Here is a 22,639-nt window from a genome sequence, read left to right as displayed (position 1 = left end):
CTTATTTTTATCAGTTTATTCTACGTAGGAGGAAAGACAAAAGGATATTTTTGAGGAAGCTGTGACGTAATAATTCATTCTATTTCAGTAATCACTTTGTCTTCCTCCTTCGCTAGAAGCGAGAAGCGTCATAAGAGGTACTTTGAAGATAAAACGAAAGCGTTATAAATTGCAAAAGAAGATGTTCCACTTCGAACGAAGAGACGGAAGTTTCCTCTACCATAATAATTCTTCTTCTCGTTAAATACAACCAACTTTTAATAATTCAGACTTTTCAACGCAGCCAATGGTTTCCGATATTTTCCCAGGAGTTCCAATCAGAAATACATATTCAGAAAGATGATTAAAAGACAGAGAAATGTGCATTTGTGCTTTTCCCTTGTGTCAGGTACGGACGAAGAGCTTTCGTTCTCACCGAGAACGGAACTCGTTAATGCACGCTTAATGAGTACAATTAGAAGATAGGTTAAAACACGGCGGCATTAAAAGAGAGGAACGAGAGGCAATGTCATAACCTTCTTTACTTTCATGTTTTTAGAATCAGGATATTTCAATCTATTTAATTGTTCGTTAGCTTCAGTGCAAATACTTCACGACTTTTTCATTTCTTCACCTTTATTTCATTATACACGTGTCTGAATCGTGAAATTTTCTTATGAAACTTATACATAGCATTGGTAATGAAAAGAAAAGCAATTTCTTTCTACTTCTTTAATGAAAGCTATTGATATATATTTATTCTAAGCTATAATCCATCATCTAACCTTTGCACCACTGTAGCCTAAAACAATCTACATGAATGAACAATCATGTTCAACAATCATCAACAAACATCAACAATCGTAAACTTTATAATGAAAAATTTATTTGATATATATATATATATATATATCAAATTCTATATATTATATATTATTATATTATATATTATATATTATATATTATATATTATATGCTTGTATGCTTATATTATATATTATATACGGATGCTTGTTTTATATTATATATTATATATTATTAATATTATATATTATATATTATTATATTCTATATATATATATATATATATATAGAATATAAAAGAATGAAACACGATCTAAACGTCTAGCCATGAAAGTGTACAAAAATTGAAAGTCTATCAACATCTACTTGATATTCTAAGAACTCCAAAGCGAACGTAATAAAATGCTAAAAGAGAGCACAAGTACTCCAAGCAGTAAAGCATTCGATCTTCTCCATCGCATCTTACAATTTCGTTTTCAATAACGAATACGAACAAAGTAAATTTCCAGTTTATACGACTGACAAACAGGCCGGGGTACGAATAACCGTACAAATTTATGGATTGTTCCCTGACCGTGAGCAACTGGAACGTCTGGAACCTGTTTCCCGAGGGGAATTTATTTCTCTCGAAACGTATCGAGACACCTTGCCACGGTAATTGCAACACGCTCGTCGATTGTGTCGATCTCCAGACGGATGACGCAAACGATGACTCCTTCACGCGTGAAAAAGCTTCGACGTCGACACGCCGTCGTCAAAGGATGACTAACATCATCAACGAGGCATTAATAGACGGAGTTAGCCGCGACAACCTTTTCACGGGGAATTATTGTGCACGAGCGTGCACGTCGATACCAAGAAGTCTCTACTGTTTCATCTAGCAAGCTACGAAACGAAAACCGAATGCTAAATCGAATAATGAAAGCTACGAGAGATCTTTGATGACTCTCTGGATAAATGACACATATCACGGATATTCCGTACGGATGCTTGTTTTGTGAAAAGACAGCGAAGAAGGATGATTAGTTGAGTGTTGGTTAAAATTTCATAGGTTTCATGGTAAATTCATGTTCCCCTTGTGTGTGATTTAAGATTTCTCATTCAGAAGGTAGAGAATGAAAGTCTCGTTGCAATTAGTTAAAACAGTTATGGCAATAAATGATACATACATGCCAGAGATTCGAAATAGATAAAAGAGAAACATTTTCTGACGATAGTAAGAAAATAATAGTGTTTGCAAGAGTGTCAATCGATAGCTACTAGAATTCTTCGTGTCATATCGATTCTCTCATTTTTTAAGCATCGATATGACAATGCCGCTTAATTATTACAAACTCAAACTAAAATATGTAAAAACAATAAATATCCAAAAATATATCTAAACGCTAATTATATAAAAATAATAAATACCAACGTATAATAATCTAAAATCCAAAATAACGGTCTCTGATTCAACAGCAAAATTTTGCACCCTCTGTTTCGAGCTCACTTTCGCACAAAAGTCCTCCGATACCATGCAACATTGACATCAACCCCTCCGATCCTCGACACACGACCACATCAGCATAATATTCCAAAGAGGAACGATGGTCAGTCCATGCATCATGCAGGTTGCTAGGGTTTCAGATCATCATGAACGTATGGTCCCCTCGGTTGCAGAGGCGAACCGCTGCTGTATTCAGGAGCATCGATCAGAGAGTTTACGTCCGCGCGCTCAAGTCACCCCTTTTCCTGCTCCGGTTCAATAACCGGCGAGTATCACAACTAAAATTAACTCTCCCTTCAACGGTGGCGTCAAGCTGCTCCTGGGACTGAGGCGGTGTTCACCTGGTCGTCCCGGAAACTCTCTCTCTCGCCCACGGTCGTCGATGTAGAAAGAGTATGGAAGGAACAGTGTGGCCGACTTACCCGTGTTACCGTATTAACAAATATCGCTGGAGGAACGACAATGTTTCGTATAACTTTCCTAGCTACTCTTTGATCGCTCGTTCGTGGATCCTCGAGTCAACTTACCCTGCTTGAGGATGAAATATGGGATTTTGTAGTTGATGGTTAAACCGTGGATGATGATGCATTCATGAGAAATTTACAGGCGCACACATGATGCGTATAATATTATAACGCATGTAAAATGCAAAATTATGTAAAATATCTATATATTCTTATATATATATTTATATTTGTGTTCGGGCTCGATTTCTTTAGTCGTATTAGTAAAAATATGAATTTGCATAAATATCAGTCTAACAAAACCATACAAATGACATAAAGATCATTATTGAGAGAATATTGAATACGAAAGGTAGAAAATCGACCACTCATCCTAACATCGTAGAGTCTTTTGCTAACAAAAAACATAGAATTACGAATATATGCGAATTAATCTTGGTTGAGAATATAATGAAGTTCTTGTTGTATCCTGTCTACTATTATCGTACACACGAACGTCACGCAACATATTTTATCGAAGATTCAAACAATCTGTCGTGAGTAATAAAATCCTACGCACGTATCCCATAGTCTGTTCCTTCCAAGAAAGAAAAACATGGCGCCATGTCTTGACCCACGAAATAATTCTTTCATTCAAGAGACGTTTCCCTTGCTTACTTTGAAAGGCTTGGAACAGGAGTTGGCTACATCCAGGCACCTGCCAGAGACAGCTTGCCACCGTATGACTGCGTTGTCGTTGTCTGATAGAAGGGTGCATGGAAAATTACGGCTGACTCGTCCTAGTGTAAGCGGAGGCCGATGATCGATATCGAACATCGTTGAAAATAACACCGCCACGAATGATGTTCGCCCTCTGCGGATTGTCAGACGCCCCCGCAAATAGCTTCGCGTTGCCATCATCTTAAAACCGATCCTAAATAAATTCTTACGGTCATGAATTTCCCGGTATGATTCCAAATTATTTTCGATTATGATGCTTAAAAGCCAATTTCTAACTTGGGATTGGAGAGGAGAAATTGTTTGTAGAGTAACTGTTTTACCGAGAAACTATTATAATTATCATGACGAGGAAAATGTAGTACATTGTACAACAATTGTAAATGTAGTACAACATATTAGGGTAGATGCAATAGAAATATTAGAATAACGAATAACAATAATTTAATGTATCCAATAACCTATTTTATATGCATGTAGTATAACTAAATTCTTCTTCACTTATAACGAATTGATAATTAACAATTGATGCAAAATAATATGATGATAAAATAAAGCAGTAGAATAAATAATATGTAAAATAGTACCCAAAAATTAGTACCTAAAAATAGACGAGACACGTACATGCATAAATTTGAGCAGTAAATTTCATAATATTATAACAAATGATCAAAAATCTTCTGTCACCTTTGTCAATCATTTCTGAGTCGCTATGCAATGTGCAGAAATAAACACTGCTGCATATGTCCCATTAATATCTAACTGTCAGCACAATGTCTTCCAATTCTGCATTCTAATGAATACTAAATATGTAAACACCTAAATATTCATTAGACATTTCAAACGATGAATCGGTATTGTATAAAGAATCTATGACTGCAAGAATTTAAAGCTAACTGAAATGTAACATCAATCTGTAAGAAAAGGATCGACGCGTAGATTAGGTAAATTCTTTTATCGAAAACACGAATAATTTCCGAGAAAACAATCGACCGAAGGAAAGTCAGTAAAAAGCTAGACAAAAAGCTAGTAAAAAAGCTGGCAAACAAATCGTTCGTGTTTCAAATACGATCTTAAGATTGATGATCTCATCTGGCCGTGAACGTGTCTCCATTGATGCCACGATAGCAACCGTGTGTGTTTATCGTTCCACGTACGAATTTATGTTCGCCTCTAGAAGAACCAGCCTTGACATTCCACGGGAAAGACGTGGCCTGGCGATCTCGCGAGGCTACGAAGATTAATCGATCCACCGCGACGTTGAGCAAATTTTCAAGACGCGTTAAAGATGCATTTTTTTGACATCGACCATTTTAACTACCACCTTCAAACTTTATGAATGAAATTATTAGCCCCCGAGTGTTGATCTCTGCTTACTTTTTCACTTTCGATGACTCAGACACGCGAAGCTTTTGAAAAGTTCTAATATTAAACCAGGCAAACTGGTTCTATGTCAACCAGAGAATTCTTGGCTTCGAGCTCCGCGAGTTCAGTTTGAAAATTCTTGGAAAAAATATGACGGGGAATGTATGTGTGACATGTTTCTGAATGAAGGAAGAGAGCTGAGTTTCCTGAATGATGGAGAAGATATGTAGATTAATGTGGAAAGAGACTTTGGAAAAGATCTTTTCGTGACAACCTTCGTTTACAAGGAAATTTACTTTGAGAATCGTTAGGTACCTATGCCAACAGCTGCCAGAGAAATTGAGTTCTTCGTGTGTCTTTATTCGGTGCAGGATATATAATTAGATGCACGAATTTGATTCAAGTTATCTATCGTATTAATTTTAGTACATTTATAAATATAAATGTAAAGTATAAATATATTTATTTATTTTGATATAGAATTTGTTGGTAATAATACGCGGAAATGTAGACACTGTTTAAAAAGCATCGAGTCAATTTTCTCGAATGTATATACACTTCATAAATATTCAAATTCGATTTTCTCGAAAAGTATGAAACTCCATTTTAACGTGCTATATTCGCCAGGATATTTGAAACATTTGGTTACTATATTCAGAAATTCATGTACTACATCATCACATTGTAAATATGTAAAAAATAAATTAAAGTTTCCATATTATCATAAATAAATTTAACAGAAATTGAAATTTTTGTTTGTTACATAATACCTGATTGCGCCTACTAAAAAACTAAATAGTTCAAACAGACACGTCTGGCTTAAAATAAATTCTAAGACAAAGAGTGAAAGGTGTTAAACATATTATTTTAATCCAATTTATTCTTGAAAAAAGCAGCTGTCCATCTATCACATATCGAATATAAAATACAACTTCTCAATTCGAACAGGCATAACTAAGAATAGAATATTCTGATCGATAAATCTACAACGTCTTCACACACTCCAAAGTCATGAATGAACTCTATTTATCTCTTTCAAGAAACGGATAAATATTCTACTCCAATCCCTCCCTAAACCTCAAAGAAGCGAAGAGCCAATCCAATAAAGAATTCACGATCACTGGCCAGACGAGGCAACAAATTCTCTAATAAACTGGTGAAAAGCTAAATATTCAACGAAAGAGGAACAAAATAGATACATCGAGAGCCCTGAAACTTCCGATCGTCCATTCGTGTCAACCTCATGGAATCGTAAAATAGTCGTGTGGCGTCGACATCCGGAACATCGACTTCCTACTCTGGCTGAACTCTTTTGACGAGGAAATCCCCTGGGTGTAGAAAGTTCCTTGCCTCGGGTTCTTTCGTTCGTTCAACGGCTAGTTCGTCAGACTAAACGAAGCCCGCGGCTACGTGAAAAAGCAGCCACGATCAGAGATCTCCGCGCGTCCCGAATAGGAACGACCAGGTCGACGCTTCTCCAGGAAGAAGACGCCTTTTCCGGGCACACAAGCCCGCGAAATTAGACGATGAATCTTCTATGAGCCGGGTTTCCCAGCCTCAACTCATCCCGAGTTTTTCCATGGGCATCCTCCCAGTCATCTTTCACGCGAAACCGAAGAAGAAAAGATGCAAGAGGAAGTGGAAAAGGGGTGCAGGCACCGATTATATACCAACATCTCGATTATGGGGGTTGCGACGTAGGCTGCTGATGAAACTGAGGCTGAAGATGCACTTGACAAAATATATTTCATAACGCAATCCTATATGTAGAATAATAGCATAAACGCAAATTCTATAACTTTGACGAAATTTCACAACGCAAAATCTTACGATAAAACATCTTACAGCGCGATATTTCATAATAGAAAGCCCGTATTATTGAAAATTTATCCACGTTGACAAAATCTATATTTCGAAATTCGACATTTTCCTAAATTCTACTATGGGATACTATGGGATCTACGATACTTGTTCAATTTTTGATGAAAAATTCGAATTCTTTCCATGGGCATTTTGCGGTCACTGTTCACGCAAACCTGAAGAAGAGAAGATGCAAGAGCAAGTGGAAGCAGGTTGAAGGCGCCGATTACAAGCATCTCGATTACGGGGGTTGCGATCTAGGTTGCTGAGGCTGAAGATGCATTTCCGCGTGAGAGAAAACGCAGAGCTGTGTTGACCTTTAAATGTTGCGGTTATTAATACGATGCTTCCATCGATGTTTATTGGCAGCTTGCTGGAAGCTATTATCTGTGGAGGCAGATAAGAGAGGCTTCTGCGCCAAAGATGAAGTCACTTTTGTAAGAATCGGTGAATTATTACGCGTTGAATGCAGAAATGTAACTAATTGTAAGAATATCGCCTGATATTAATTCCTGAAGATGATAATTAGCTACGGATGAAGCAATGGCTCAGGCGATAATCAATTTGGGTGAATCCAATAGAAAAATCTTGGAGTAATTTCTTTAAAATTTTAGTGCGAACATGCAGTATATTTAAAGTAAATATTTGTAAAAGGGAAAGAAGAAATGTAACATTACTCATCAAATTGGCTTTAGGTATTTTTTAAGATTTCTCTAAGAAGTGTCCCAAGAAGGTTGTAATTCCTTTGTTGGGACTTTAGTGAGGGATGTGATTTTTATGAAGTTTTGTTGGTACATGGAGGTGATCAAGTTTGAATTTGATGCATTAACTACACGTGACGATATACAGTCTTCAAGGTAACAGATTGATGGTTAGAGTCGTGACCTAGTTATAGGCATACCTGATCCCCTGTTGTGGTTGGCCAAAATCGATGGTTATTATGTGGCTTCTTTATGAGGAATCACGAGCTTCAACTTAAATAGCAATTCATTTTGATATCTGTAGTTTTCAAAGTGTAATAAACGTTGCTAGACAATACACTTTTCAGGATTTAAAGAATTTGTCTATCGATTATTGGGCGAATTTAATATAAATTAAACTGCCTAATTAACAGTGCCTAATTAATCTTTCACATCGCTGTTTTTATTAAATTCAAACTGATACTCTACGAAATAGTTAACATGAAAATCAAATTTCTATAACGTTAGATACACATTTCCATAAAATATACTGCTACAGTGCATTCGAAAAAGTTATTAATTTATCTTTGTAGGGGATGATATCATTCGAAATGTTATCATTTAATAGGATTCAGAAGATGAAGAAAATTGCCGAGGAATACTTTTACTAAACGCACGAATTTTATGCGAAGAACACAACGGTTCATCCAACTCGATCAATGCATTACTTAACGCTCACGCATTATGCGAGCGTTTTAATTAGTCTTCAATACCGATGAACCAATGACGAAGTGTTTCTCAGACAAAAGTGTTACAAAGATCTCAAGAACAATGCACCCTCGCTATCTGTTACGCTACAAAACATCAGGAAGTAGAATGAAACGAAAGTGAATATTTTCTGTGAAATTCCTTATTCCTATTCACATACCTACTTTCCAACATCATTTTAAAGTTATTTTGGGATAATAAGACAAATTTGTCATTTCATATATCAATCATTTATAACGAATTAACTATGGGACTGTTACACTTACAAAATCACAAATTTTCGTAAATAATCTCGAGATTTGTTCGTGAATTCGTTCTTTTTCCCGATTGTGAAGCAGGTAATTAGACGTTCACGAATTCATACGTGGCTCAGCTGGCAAATTAAGTTACTTCCGATATCTTTAGCCTTATCTTCTCTTCAGAGAAATTATACTCCGTTCGAAAAAGAAAGTTCTAGTCTTTTCATTTCGATGCAAAGACCTTTTAAATGTTGCGTTTCAGCTTCTGCGAAGTATTTGTGAATGCGAGTGTGTTTGCAATGAACGACCTGTTTGTTGCGCATTGCACGCATTATATAATAAAACGAGAAATGTACGATGAGAATGAATAACTTTAAGCGACAGAAAGTTGAAGAACTATGACAGATATTTTCCTCTATTTCATTATTTTGTTGGATTTCAAACATTGATGAGTTTCTTCAATCGCTTTTAATTCAGTTTCATTTTCTTTTATTTTTAATAAATATTTAATTTAATACAAAACATTTATTTTCTATTAAATACTTCTAATTTAATCTTTTAATGTTTATTTTATTACCATTTATATCGTGGCAATTATTTCACTTCCTCATTACCACAATCAATTATCTCAATTATCATTCTATCTTTACCTGACAAGAAAATTATTACGTACAAATCGTATTGTCAGTGGAAAAATACTATATAATGGGTAATCGATTATACAACTTGTAAAATCGGTCAGATGTTAAAGTTTATATGTTTCGAGAGCCGAAACGATAATTACTTTGAGGCACGTAGGAAGATAAGGTGGATCGGACCTCGTTCAGGATCTTAGACTCATTTTATGTTCTCTATTTTATACTGTCCGACGTGTTACTGTATCTGTTGCATCAAATATACCAACATCGATAAATCTTCGACTCGAATAATATTTTACTCTTCCACAATGCCATGAAAATGGTTGCGCTAGGTACGCGAATGCTTGACGTCAGGAAGTGATTACGAAACTTGATGTTTCTTTCTGCTCGCAACGCCGACAATAAAATACAGGTAGATATAGATATCAAGTTCAAGAACGTACGACGAAAGATAGAACGGTAGGTTTACGATCATTTCGGCAGATTTACGAGGCCAGTAGCGGGCTAAACAAGCCAACCAAACTATTCGTCCCTTTACGGTACTTTTGTGAAACAGAAGGCATGCAACTGCACGCGTGACTTCTCTGCCATAATTTCAACGACCTACTTCTCAGACTTGGACCTTAGAAAAAGAAAGCTAGCAAATCGTAAGAATGATAATACTTTGAAATAAAACGATTGTAAAATCGTCGTTGCAAAGTTCTGCCTGTTTTCAGCACTACTTCTTTCTAAGGCCCACCATTTCCATAAGCTACAAGATTAAACCTATCAACGGTTACCTATACGTTCACATATGCACGTTGATCGAGTACCGCAGACTTAATGCCGAAATTTATTTATTCCCGGTGACGTACCTGCAACCTAACTTCAGCATACAATGAAATACCTTCAAGCTTACCAAGCCGAGAGAAATATACATATATCACGCAGACAATCCACGCAGGCTATGTACTGCTTCGCTCGCAAATACTACATCACGGCTAACACACGAATCTCAGGAGCACGATTCTGTATCATTTAATGTACCGTTCAAGATACGCGAGGACTTAAACTGACTGATGCTCGTTGCTAAATTTCCAGGCTCCAGACACTCATCTAGAATATTCATTAATGAAAATTTCAACAATAATTGCGATCGTCAGATACGAAGTAACCATACAATATTTTAAAAAGCAGGTTTGCAAAGGTGGCAGGATACCGAAATTTTTATTCGATTGCGTCTAAAGAATACTAAATCAACTTGATACTTTCCAAAATCTTACAATAAAAAATTCCACGATATTTCTCCGAATTCCACGATAGGGCAATCCTCGATGCTCTTCCAAGCCATAAAGTAAAAAATTCCACGACGAAATATCTTTCCTTAAAAGATTTTACGACGCAGAAGTTCTTCAATACGAAAGTCGTTTGATTGTAGCTGAAGAATATTAAGAAACCAACACTAAATATATACTATTCCAAATTCTACAATAGAGAGATCCACGATGCAAAATCCCTGTATAAGAAAATTTTACAACATAGAACTGTCCAATACGAAATTCTACGATAGAGAATCATTCGTTGGCAGTAAAAAAATATTAGCAATGCAACAAGCGTGCACGAAAAGACGGACGATCCCATTTGAGTGTGCGACTGGAGTTCGCGGCTCGAGGATCCGAAGAAGCATCGCAGACGTCGAATTACACCGTCCTTTCCCTCCCATCGTTGCCGGGAACCATCGAGCCTCGGCCAAAGGTTTGTACGATGTTATCCAGCAGGCTGGCCAACCGGGAGCATCAGCAGTCGACGAGTTGGCGGCTCTCTGGCTCAATGAATGATTTCCGTGCGCTGTTGCCACGTTACGTCTGCATTCTGCACCCATTACTCCTACTGGCGTCGCGCGTTTTATCGTTTCCTGCAGTTTACTATTAAACATTGCGCAATTATGCCTCTACGCTGACCTAACAGCCGGACCCCGTCGCGCCGAGACTGCGTCATCGTTTCAGACCGACCCCCAGGAATGTACCACGTTGTTGCACCACTAATCATCAGTGCAGGAGAGAAACTTCAAAGAAGTGGAGACTCGGTCGTAGAAATCGTTTGAGACAAAATCAAATGGGAAACACGATATTTGAGATGGTTCTCAGAAGGTAAATTCATTCCTGAATTCTATGTTTAGTTTAATTTTTTAACTTGTTTTTAGTGTTGATTTTCTGAAAAAATAAAGCTACAATTTAATTAAAATTCCTTCTGCGATTCTGACGATTTAATATGAAACAGCAGGGAAATGTAACGTGGCAATAGAATAGCGAGATCCGCGTTGAAACGAATATCACGTCGTTAACGATTTGTAAATTGCAGGGATTAGTAAGGAGATAAAATATACGGGCTATTTGGTTAGATAACAAATGATTGTAGTGATCTATTGATCATTTGTGCGATGCAAACAGCATTGCAAGGAGATAATGCAAATTAACGATAAAACTAAAATTTATATTGATATTGCACTCGTAACAACCTAGAGGTATTAAAAAGGAAAAAATATGACAAACAGCTGTAAACTGAATCGTATAAATTGCAGTTTGTCATAAATGTTTGTCGCGTCACAAATTAATCATCGATATCTAAATGAACGCGATTAGCAGTTATTTGTACTCATACAAAATTATCAGAAGAATGATTCACGGTTCTAAAACCTTGAAAAAATTTCCCAATTAGCACACGAATCATTGCCAGTGAAGAAGGTTTTTCCCCATTTTCATATATTTACTAGCGCGACTGTGAAAATCAAATAACGATGATTCCACGAATCTACGATTATTGTCATAGCAATGATAACAAGAGAAGTTGACGTAATAACTGATAATAGCCTTTGTTTCGCTGTCTAGTAACAAACATCTAACGGAGAATAGCAAGTCATTCTGTAGCATACGTTAGTCTCCAAGAACCATTTAACGAACTCGCATTAAAGTAATTTCTCACATCCATTTGCTATATTATTACAATAACCTACAATTCGCTATTTTACCCCAGAAACTTTCCTTCTGATCTGTACTCATGACGTAAATCGAAGTTGGGTTTGTTTTATTGAAACCCACATCCGCTTACAATTCCAATATATTACAGACTCTAAAGTTAAGTTTTTTGCTGTGAAATTTCCTTATGATGCAATCACCTTGCAAATACAATTCGAAGGTGAATTTTCCTCTGGAATTAAAATGTTCTAACAACTCAAACGAATAACCATCGAAACTGACCAAATTGATTCAAAATCGAATATTTACTTTTTATTAAAATCTAAACTTTCTTCAAACATTGTATGTCGTTTTTCACAATTTTTACACAATTAAGATATTACATAAGAGATAAAATATCAAGCTTCATCCCATACTAGCCAGGTTTCTCCGTACATCTGTTGCACAATTCCCAAACCAACGTCCACGGTTAAGTGCTAATGACGAATTACGCGTATTAGGTACCCGTGGATGATTGATCGTTGGCCTTAGGGAGAAGAAATGATTAAACGGCAACGTTGGAAAGGCGCGGCTGCGTCTTACGTTATGTCTTGTGAAGCAAGCTCTCTTTTTCATCCAGCTCCCTTAATCCTTTTGATAAGTACCAATTGTGTTTTATCTCACAGAACAACACCATCTATGTTTGTAACGTTGCTACGGATCATGTATACCATTGTTTTTACATCATTTTCCATCGTATTCATAGTATCTCTATATCGCTAAGAAACTCAATTTTGAATAAAACATATCCGATTTTTCATCTGAATCTTGTCTTTTTATTTAAATAAGAACCGGGACTTCCGACCTTTATCTCCACTATGCACATTAATAAAAGTGCATGAGGAAGACTGCAAACACTAATTACTTCTCTTAATTCTACAAAAACCTTTCAATGTTTCATTCACAAAGAAAATTGAGCTACGACGCGCACTTTTACCAGAAGAAAATTACAATTTTCATTGAATGCATATAGCTACTTAAACGTTTGCAACAAGTGGAAAGAATTAATTTTATTAAACGTATCATAAGCATTAGTTTTTATGGAAAGTGGAAAGGATCAAAGTGATCTTGGTACTTTTAATGCCGGAAGGATTAAAAAGAAGAGGATTTCATTGTAAACAGATAGACAGAAACCAATTGACCATAACGAAAGAGCAATTTGCAAAGAGGAAACGTAGCCGCGACACGCCCCAAACGGATAACCAAAATATCGATGAACGTGGCGGGAATCGATCGTTGACTATCGATTATCTGTACTAATGAATGCGCAAACACGGATGTAGGAAAGGTTAACGTTTCCTGTTTGACGGTGGAAGTCGAGTGCCTATCATTGCGGCTACCGGCCATCGATATACTATACCCTGTCGATTGAGGTATTATTGGCATGATGTTTGCGGTTTGTTACGTTGTAATGGCGATTTTCCTCCAATTTTAATCACTTTTACATGTTGACAATGGCGATGTCTTTAACTTGCATCGTCGATTATACGAGTTTCGTTGTACCTACTACGAAATATTGAGTCAGTCATAACGAAATTTAGGAAAATGTAGCATTTCGTCAAATAATATGTGCATTTGTTTCCTTCAGTGACCTCTTGCAAAGATTACTATCGTTTAAGAAAATAGAACGTTTGATAGAGTTTTAACAGTTTGATCTTTAACGGATCTGCAAATGTATCTAAGTATGTTATCCAAACAGTACAGCAAAGAAAACTATTGTTCGTTTAATGGAAATTTTCCATTTGTCTACTTACTATCGTAAACTATCGATAATGATACGAGCTAAGGTAACCAAACACAAGATCTACTTTCGAACGTATTTAGTTTTAAACATATCTATATAGATTTGATTGCAACGTGTTTTCTTCGTCCCCTATGCAACACTTGAAGATTAACGCCGAAACGCCTAACTTCGTAAAACGTAATATACTATATTAACACGCAATAAAAAATTGATATCTTCAAATGTCAAACACTATAGACCGCTTTATTATCTAAGAAGTTCGTTATTTTCAGCTCGTTTGGTTATCAAATTACAGATAAGATAGAAACGGTTCTTTCAAATTGAGGAGACTATCTTGATTAATTCAAGCAATAATATTCAAACCAACTCACTATTTCGACGAGTCGTATATTTTACTTTATTCTACCATTTATAATGTTCCAAACGGACAATATAAATTTCATATGATACATATCTGATATTACCACAGGCATTATATTATTATTTATACTATTTTTATACTTCACGAACATTCAAGTATCTCTATCCATTAATTCATACATTTATGTAACATTCATATATGTTAATACTTATGAGCAACAGTGTACACATTCAGTGTGCAATATCAACATAAATTTTCCACGAATTAATATTTCAATATCAATGTTTCTTCATTGGCCGTTTGTAAATATTGCGAACAAGACACGGTAAATGGAATTTTCGCTGCGCGAGACAGAATAAAAGCGAATTGCAACACGACTTGCGGAGCAACATAAACGCAGTTACGTTCGTTGCGCAGAAGACACTGGGAAACGTATTAAAATCCGACCGTTCTCCATGTAAATTACTCCATGTTGCATCCGCGGCGCACATGCAGTAAACCGCTTGGTTTAGATTTACGCGTTCCTACAGCAACGCACCGCGAAACACGTAGAACATACGTGGCGCAAACATGGTCCATCGGTACCGAGGCTGGTTACTTCCAAAGTAACACGTGTTGCATGATCAAATAGTACACGAAAAGTGGTCGCACGAAAGCAGCAGCGGAAGGCGGATAACAAGATTCCTGATCAATATTCCTCGGCTAAGGAAATTTGAGAACGGTCGAACAGAGGATTACTTGTTCCAACCTCCGTTCTCTCCACGAGGAACACAAGTGTTCTTGGAAACTACGTTTCCAGTAGATACTCTGAGTATCTTTCACTGAAATATGCGCTTGTATGTTTCCCTGTTATCGAAGATCAACCGTTTTATTAATATTTATGTGACCACTGGATGAAACGCGAAATATTCTTGATTTACGAAGTAGATGATTTTGAAATATTAAATGTAAGTTATAGAAAAAAATGTAGATTAAATAATAAAATAATACCTTATTAATGATATCTTTATTTATATATGGAACTTTTTCTTCTCTTTTTTTTTTTTTGTCTAGTATATGTTTGTTATTTAGTAAGTATTTGCTTGTAATATGGAATATTTCCATACTTGTTTTAGAGTGACTGTTTAAAATTTTTAAAAACGTAGAGAATACTACAGTACGTTTTTTCAATTTTCTACTACATTTACACGTATGGAACGAAAACCAAGTATGCCAGCAAATCTAAAAGCAATTCAATAAACCAGCAACACACTATACCTACCAGAGAGTACTAATTCTCCAGACCAGTCGGTACAAAGGCTTAACCAAGCACGAACGATCAGAGACAACGAGAGAGGCCTAACGATCTATCAGGGCCGCGGGCGTTGAAACAAAAAGGCTACCACGACAATGGTAGAGGCATTTCGTGGGAGCGCGATAACAAAGCTCCCTTCGCGCAAACGTTCCCGTTAAAAAGAGAAAGAGAAAAATGCGAGTCCGCTAGCCCTCCGTCACCCTTTCTTTCTCTTTCCCTTAGGCATTAAGTAACTTACACACGGTGAGACTTATCTCGATGGAAAATTCGAAACTAGATCTCGTGTGAGACGGTTTCAAATATCACGTCTACTTATATTACCTTGTAAGAAAAATTCGGGAAACTATGACACTTTGTATCAAATAATTCATAACGCAAGTCTATTTCTTATTTGCACTATTTATAAGAGTGATTGAGTATGATTTTAGAAGGTGAAATTGCTTTTATAAGGTACAAAGTCAATTTCAATGATTGATGGTGAGCATGACTTGAAAAAAAATATGTAGATACATATACATGTGCGTCCAGATATGAATATCATCCCTATATACGCTAACATTTGTCTCATAAATATTTTGAACCTCCCACGCAATTAACTCTTAAGTAGTTAACTGAGAATCCCGTACATCACACGAGCACGCCGAAAATTGTAAATTGCTAAGATTTATAAATGTTTCGACGATACATGAATCATTACGTATTTTCTATTTTAAAATCTATTAGATATCTGTATGGGGAAAATATATTAACTGGCAGATAATTATATGCAAAATCTACATGAAAATTTCTTCTGAACTTTGCAATGTAGTTATTGCAGCATACCAGTATTTTAATTCGTAATGGAATAACAAACGAAGAGTTAAGACGCTAATCTAATTTATACTCTGGTTTATTTAGAAAAATACCCCATTATGGTCACATCAGACACTCAATATTTTTCGAGATATTCATTATTAAAATTTCACTGTCTTAAACAGTTTAACAATTGCATAGCGCCGTGGCATGAGTATTCATTACAATGATGCGAAGATTCAAAAACTCGTGTCTCGCTGCATGCGGCGAAGCGAATCTCTATACAGACCCCGCCTCCCTTTGTCCCTTCTTCAAGCAACGACCGACGTCTCGGCGAGATAGCGCCGGTCGAAGGAAACATCCCGGAAGAAGACACGAAAAAAATGGAGGGAAAAAAGCACGTGTAGGTAGTCAGAGAACGGTGTACACGCGGGGTTTGTTTACAGGCCGTAGAACTCGGCTCTCTTTCTACACGAGTTCCTTGACTCGTAATCGAACCACGGTAATTCCCTTTTCTATGCTACTACGTCTTCTTTCTTTTTTTCCTTGACTTTCCCCCTCTCCTTTGTTCTTTCTATTCCTTCCCTTTGCCCCTTTGTAATTCTACCAGGAGAGGCTTACTCGGTCGCGTGGAGTTCCATGATTCACGTGGAGAACGGTAATCGCGCGCAGCTGCACCGCCTTTCAGGTAAAAAGGCTTGTTCACGAGAGCCGCGATGCGCGACGACAACAGACGACGACCGACGGTCGGTCGTTGTCGCGACATAATCGAAAGTATACAAGAGAATCGTGACGGTCGAGTCACCTGATCGCGACAGGGCGATATTCCAAGGTGGCTAGGCAGGTAGAAGGCTAGGTAAAATCTAGGAGCATCCTGGGTCTAGCTATTGTTCCTTTGTGCGCGAGCATGGAGGTCTTGAAAAGTGGGTATCCGGGTAATAACCGATTCAACGGTTAATGGGAGAATAAATGCGTTTCCGCTACGTTGGACTCTATATGCAAATTTCTATGGGAATTTCGTTTTCTAGAGTGGTTTCGATAATATAGAATCTCTTTCTTCTTGTAAATATCTATTAATTAAATTATATACAGACATATATATTGTATATCATTTTAATGTATAATGTCAATCTACAATTTTCTAAAATAAAGCCCCTCTGGGCTTCCTAAATATTCATATTACACACTAGCCATATTAGGTCAGTGCACTTCACTGACACACATTTCTCGCATACAGTCTCCCTGCTCCGCCAAAGACAAAGGCAGAGAATCTTCCCAGCTTATTTACCTAATTATACTCCCTTTCTTTCAAAGTACCAAAAACGTGTTCTAAAACTCACCTATGACGGTGTTAGCAGCGACCTCTTTCGCGGCGGCAGCAGCAGCCGCCGGTCCATGAGCCAAGAAATCACTCAGGGACAACGAAGAAGCGATGATCTGCCGTTTCTCCTCGAAATTTAAATAATCCAGGCTATTGCTCCTCTGTGGTCCAGCGACGATCGTCACGGTCTTTGCAGCGTGATGATGATGGTGCTGCTGGTGTAAATTGTTTTCCACCGAGAGGTTACTGGGTTTCTCATTGCCAGACTCATTGTTGGCCGCTGGACTAGGCACCAGATATACACCGCTAACGCGTATGGACATCGTCTTGGGGCGATCCTTGAAACGGCCACGCTTCTTCCGCCTCCAGGGGCTGAGGATCGCAACCAGGCCCGGTAACGAAGCTACCGGCTGCTGGCCAGTTGAAACATCCTGACGGCTGCCCGGTCGAGAGGTCGGCTCGCGTCGCTTGTTACTTCGAGGCAGCTCCACGGCTCGGCGTTTAGTGCGTTCACGATCGCCGAGGAAAATTTATGGGCTCCACTGTGCGCTTCTGGCAGCGGCTACCGTGTACGCTGCACTCGATGATCGGTTGATTTTATTTTCGTCGATTTTTACGGCCTCTTTAATTCCCACTGAAATTCTTCGACTTAATTTCTTCGATTGTCACTTGCACTTTTACGACGATCTTCTTATTCTCCTTCTTCCTTTTTCCTTACTTTTCTAGTTATTTTAGATGTAATTGATTACTACTAGATAGAAAAAGGTACAACAGGTATTCAAGATGGCAGGATTTCCGTATCACGCTTTAAAATTTCAATGGAGTCGAATTCGCTGATTGGCGAATATATTTTTCCTGTATTTGTATTTTCGACGATTATGGCACTCTGTATGAAAAATGGCCGACCCAAACGGGGTGACTCCGGACCGCTTCGACGGTCTTTATTTATAACGGAAGGAAGCGAATACGAGTCTTCCGCGGTCTTTTTTTTTCTCTCGTGGCGGCCACGAGACACTCCGTGCTCGGTCGACGCTCCACGGAATCGTCCTGCGCAATAGGAATAGGGTAAAACGTTAACTCTCTCGCTAATGGCACTGGCTGTCATGAACGACGTGCATTGTATCGTACGGAAGAGGTCGCGAACGATTGTGTGTCCACTGTCCCACGAAATGTCTCGTTGCGGTCCATCGACCTTCTATCGCTTCGATTATCGATTGTTTGATCCGAGCTTAAACGAGTACGAACCTTATATGCTATTCTGGTCATGATTTAGAAGTCACTAAACTCGCATCGATCGTAATGCATACCTTAATAAAGAAATCGATAACTTTTGATATGTCAATTTGATTGCAATAGTACAAACAGAATACACGATCGAATTTGTATAGTAAACTTCGTATGATAAAATATTTTCATTATATCGAAACGAAACGGGGTGTCACGTATGAGTTGAAACAACGTTTCTACGAACGGAGCAATCGTACCTAACCTAACCTGTACTCCATATGAAAACGGGGCGAGATGCCGAAGGTCGAGATACGACAGCACTGGCTTAGCCAGAGGAAAATATCTCGTGACTATGGTACGTGCAAATAAAACGACATTCATGATTACGTAAAATACAATAAACGAGGCTGGTAGGCGCAATATACGAAGCTTGAGACACGAAGCTTGAGGCACAAAGCCGGCTAACGCGAGTAACCTCAAACATCCGGTACTTATACTGACTGCCAAAAGAGTAGGTACGTATAGTCATGTATACGGGACGAGTTACAGCGCACGCAGAAAGCATTCGGTTTTATCGATGAAACGGCACGGTGTAATGTCACCGAACACGGCGTGATGGTGGTCGAGAGAGGAGCCGGTATTACGAGACGCATTTCGTGGACGCACAGAGGACACACACAGGCATGTTTTGTTGTGACGAGAGACACACATACTAGATGATTCCTTAGGGCAGTGTGGATGGCTGTTTTCGGATGGCAGGATTTTAGGAGGAGCACGAACGCTCCTCTCGACGTAATATCACAGCGGTGACGATTCACGGCAGGCGTCGCCACTCCTTCACGGAACACCTGTGTGCCTCCTAGCTGCAGGTGAGAGGAGAGCGAGACGGAGAGAAAGGACGCAACGATTATAAACACAGAAGCACATACTACGCGCGTACGCACAGAGCCATGTAGAAGAGAGACAGACGGATGCAGGCACAATAAGTGGAGAGGTACGATGCCACCGATCTCTCCAAATGAACTTAGCACAGACGAGAGAAGTATAAGGCGAAGCTAAACGAGTCACGATATCACGACGACGAACAACGATTAGAACGAGCAACGCCGACGTCGACAAGGAAGCACGCACTCGTAAAGTTGACACACACGCTGCTCTCTCGGTATTCGCGCACAAGAGAGAAACACAAACGCGAGAAACGTCTCGCGTCGGGATGTTCGCGAAAAACAGACGATCTCGCATAGACACGGACACACGGAGGACCGGATAGTTCGCGCGGGGACGGATTCGCGACGGAATTATTTACCACTGCACCGATGCAACGTGTAAAAACAAACGGAGACCAGACAAACAGGCAACAACGACGACGACGACCGCGCCACGAAACACACACCGAGCGAGGCTCGTGAACACTGAGGGCGGCCATGCGATCACGGCGCCGCCACGCGACGCCGATAGGTATCATCGGCCACGAGACAACGCCGCGCCAGACGAGAATGGGGGAAAGTGAAGCTACTATACTACCTTCGCCGTAATTTTTCATTAATGAATTTACGAAGGGTCTGGAACCGGCTGCTGCAACAGGATGGGTTACGTGGTTACGGAACTATAGGGTAGAATAGATTGTTCCTCCACTATAGGGAATAACTATTTATCCAGGGAGAAAATATTTTGTTTAATTTATTTGATTAACTTCCTGCTTGTAATGATTAAACGCGAGTGAAATAAGATTATTGTTTGCATACGTATGATAGTATCGCAAGGTTATATTGGTTTTCTATAATTTATGGTAACATAGAATGTAAAATAATCGATAAAGATGTTTTCATATTTTTATAAAAACATATTTCTGTGCCTCAAATCATGCTTTTCTCATCGCCCGATTTTAATACAATAATTTATGAAAAACTTACTCAAAAATAGGTCACGCTTAGTTCATTGTTCCCGCTAGTCTAATCTTAATAAACTAATTAAAAACCATATAATCCACGTATGTATATCATTCACATTATATTCGCGTGTATTCTGTATTCGTTCTTTTTTATCTTTAATTAAAGAAAATTATAGATCGCGTTAAAATGTCATTCGTACCGCCTGTTACGCTCCAAAAATGTAAACAACTTGCCACGCTCGTGATAAACTGTAAACGCCTCTAACGACGACTGTAGACCAAAGTCACGCGAACATGCATTACGATGGAAATCTTCAGGAACGATACCTCATTGTGTACTTTGTAAACATTAGGAATTTTCCTCCTACATACTTTTGTGTTATTTACCAAATATTTCGCTGCTGAAATCATTAAAAGAAAAATAAGTAAACAAAAATTAGATTTTAATGAAGTCGTTTGCAACTCACAGTCAAACAAACTTTTAGCGAAATCAAACTCAAGCGCATTTTCACGCAATTCGAAAAGTTGCAGATTTAATTAGATGCATCCAGTGTGATAGTTAATCGAATTCCGATGTAATGGTTAATTAAAACTTCTAAGGCAAACAATTAGAGAAACAGCGACGTTCCATTTTCCGGTTCGTGTTCTGCTTTATTGAGTTCTCATTCTCCTAGAAATAATTCTCGTTGGAATGCTGAAGATAACTTTTATCTCCGATACCCAACAATTACAGATGAGAAACATGAAACTAAAATTTTAGATAGTTACGAAGTCTTAGAATTCCTAGCCAACCTCCTAACAGACACAGAAAACGGAAGAAGATCAAAGACTAAAACCATTTTCGAGAAGAAGAAAAGATTCTTCGTATAGCGTCTACGCGGCCAACGACGAGAAATGCTCTAAAACAGAACTTCAGAAGAATTCTGTGGAACGTCTAGTTGGATTCTATCAAATAGAACCTACCATTACAAAGGACTCGGACTGTCTATTTGAGCGATATTTCCAGGGATTGTAATAAAGACACAGCTTCATTTTCTTCTATATTTACAGTTATGTATCCTGTCCTAGAAAGAAATGCATCGCCTTTTTCTTGATTTAAGAAGAATTCGATGCAGTGAAGATATAGCTTCATAAGTGGCAACAGGAATGGTAATATATATTACCATTAATATATTAATATATATATTATTAATATATTATATATAATATTATATATAATATTAATATATTACCATTCCTTAAATACCTTAAAAAAAAAAAAATATATATATATGATTAATATATATATAATGATTTGCATATATACACGTTACCCTGTTTAGATAACTTTCATAGACAAATAATATTCTACTTAACATTTAAGAATTTGGAAAGTTAGAAAAGGCATTTATTAGGTAACAGGAAATAATCAAAACTATGACATTATCCCGAACACACAACTGTCTTAAGACATTATGCATCGGAAGCATCGAGGCGCGAACGTTCGAACTGGAAATTGCTGGACGAAGCATGACGCGAAGCACGTGGTATTTCCGAGGCGTCTAGACTCCTTAATTTAAACCGACTCGCGAATCTACCGACGTTTCGGCCCCGTCTAGCCGCTGTCACAACGAAACGGCTGAAATATGAGAAACACAACCCTCTCTTCGAACCAAGCACCCAAATCTTTTTTCTACCATGTCCACGTGTAAATCCGCCTTTCGTTTGGAAACAAAGAGGCCAGCTGTTGGTAGGATTCGAGGGAAATCTGTCCGTCTGTGCACGAAACAAAACATACGGTGAAATTCGAATTTAATTCGGAAGTTGGTTGTTCTCTTTGAAAATAGAACGGAAACGAGTATTACGTACTGCTTTGCTAACACCGGCGCTCTCATCTTTTACGCTCGATCGCGGCTTAAGCAATGCACGTCTGCGTTGAAAGTAGTAGAAACTACGGCCAAGAGATGCGTTTATTGGCACTGGCCCAGTGGCGACTCTTCTTCTTCTCCAGCGTTCGTCCCTCGCCAAATGTAGCCT

General features: G+C 38.1%; 1 protein-coding gene across 12 annotated transcripts in view; it reads right to left on the bottom strand.

Moving 5' to 3' along the window:
* The window catches only part of LOC132905063 (phosphatase and actin regulator 4B), a 397,089-nt gene that overhangs the window by 310,288 nt on the left and 64,162 nt on the right, over nt 1–22,639 (bottom strand). For 2 of the 12 annotated variants that reach the window (XM_060955994.1, XM_060956001.1), the window contains exons 1-2: nt 19,446–20,262; nt 17,525–18,552 (exon numbers count right to left, since the gene is read on the bottom strand). The exons of 7 other annotated variants lie outside the window; for them this stretch is intronic. In XM_060955994.1, coding sequence (XP_060811977.1) covers nt 17,525–17,828 — 304 coding nt within the window. In that variant the 5' untranslated portion in view covers nt 17,829–18,552; nt 19,446–20,262. Of the gene's footprint in view, nt 1–17,524; nt 18,553–19,445; nt 20,264–22,639 lie in introns of those variants that run through there. 3 more of the 12 variants (XM_060955995.1, XM_060955997.1, XM_060955996.1) reach the window with 3 other exon arrangements.

The sequence above is a fragment of the Bombus pascuorum genome, chromosome 3, assembly GCF_905332965.1.
Source record: "Bombus pascuorum chromosome 3, iyBomPasc1.1, whole genome shotgun sequence".
In the NCBI taxonomy this organism is placed as follows: domain Eukaryota; kingdom Metazoa; phylum Arthropoda; class Insecta; order Hymenoptera; family Apidae; genus Bombus; species Bombus pascuorum.
This window is presented reverse-complemented; position numbering and strand designations above follow the sequence as displayed.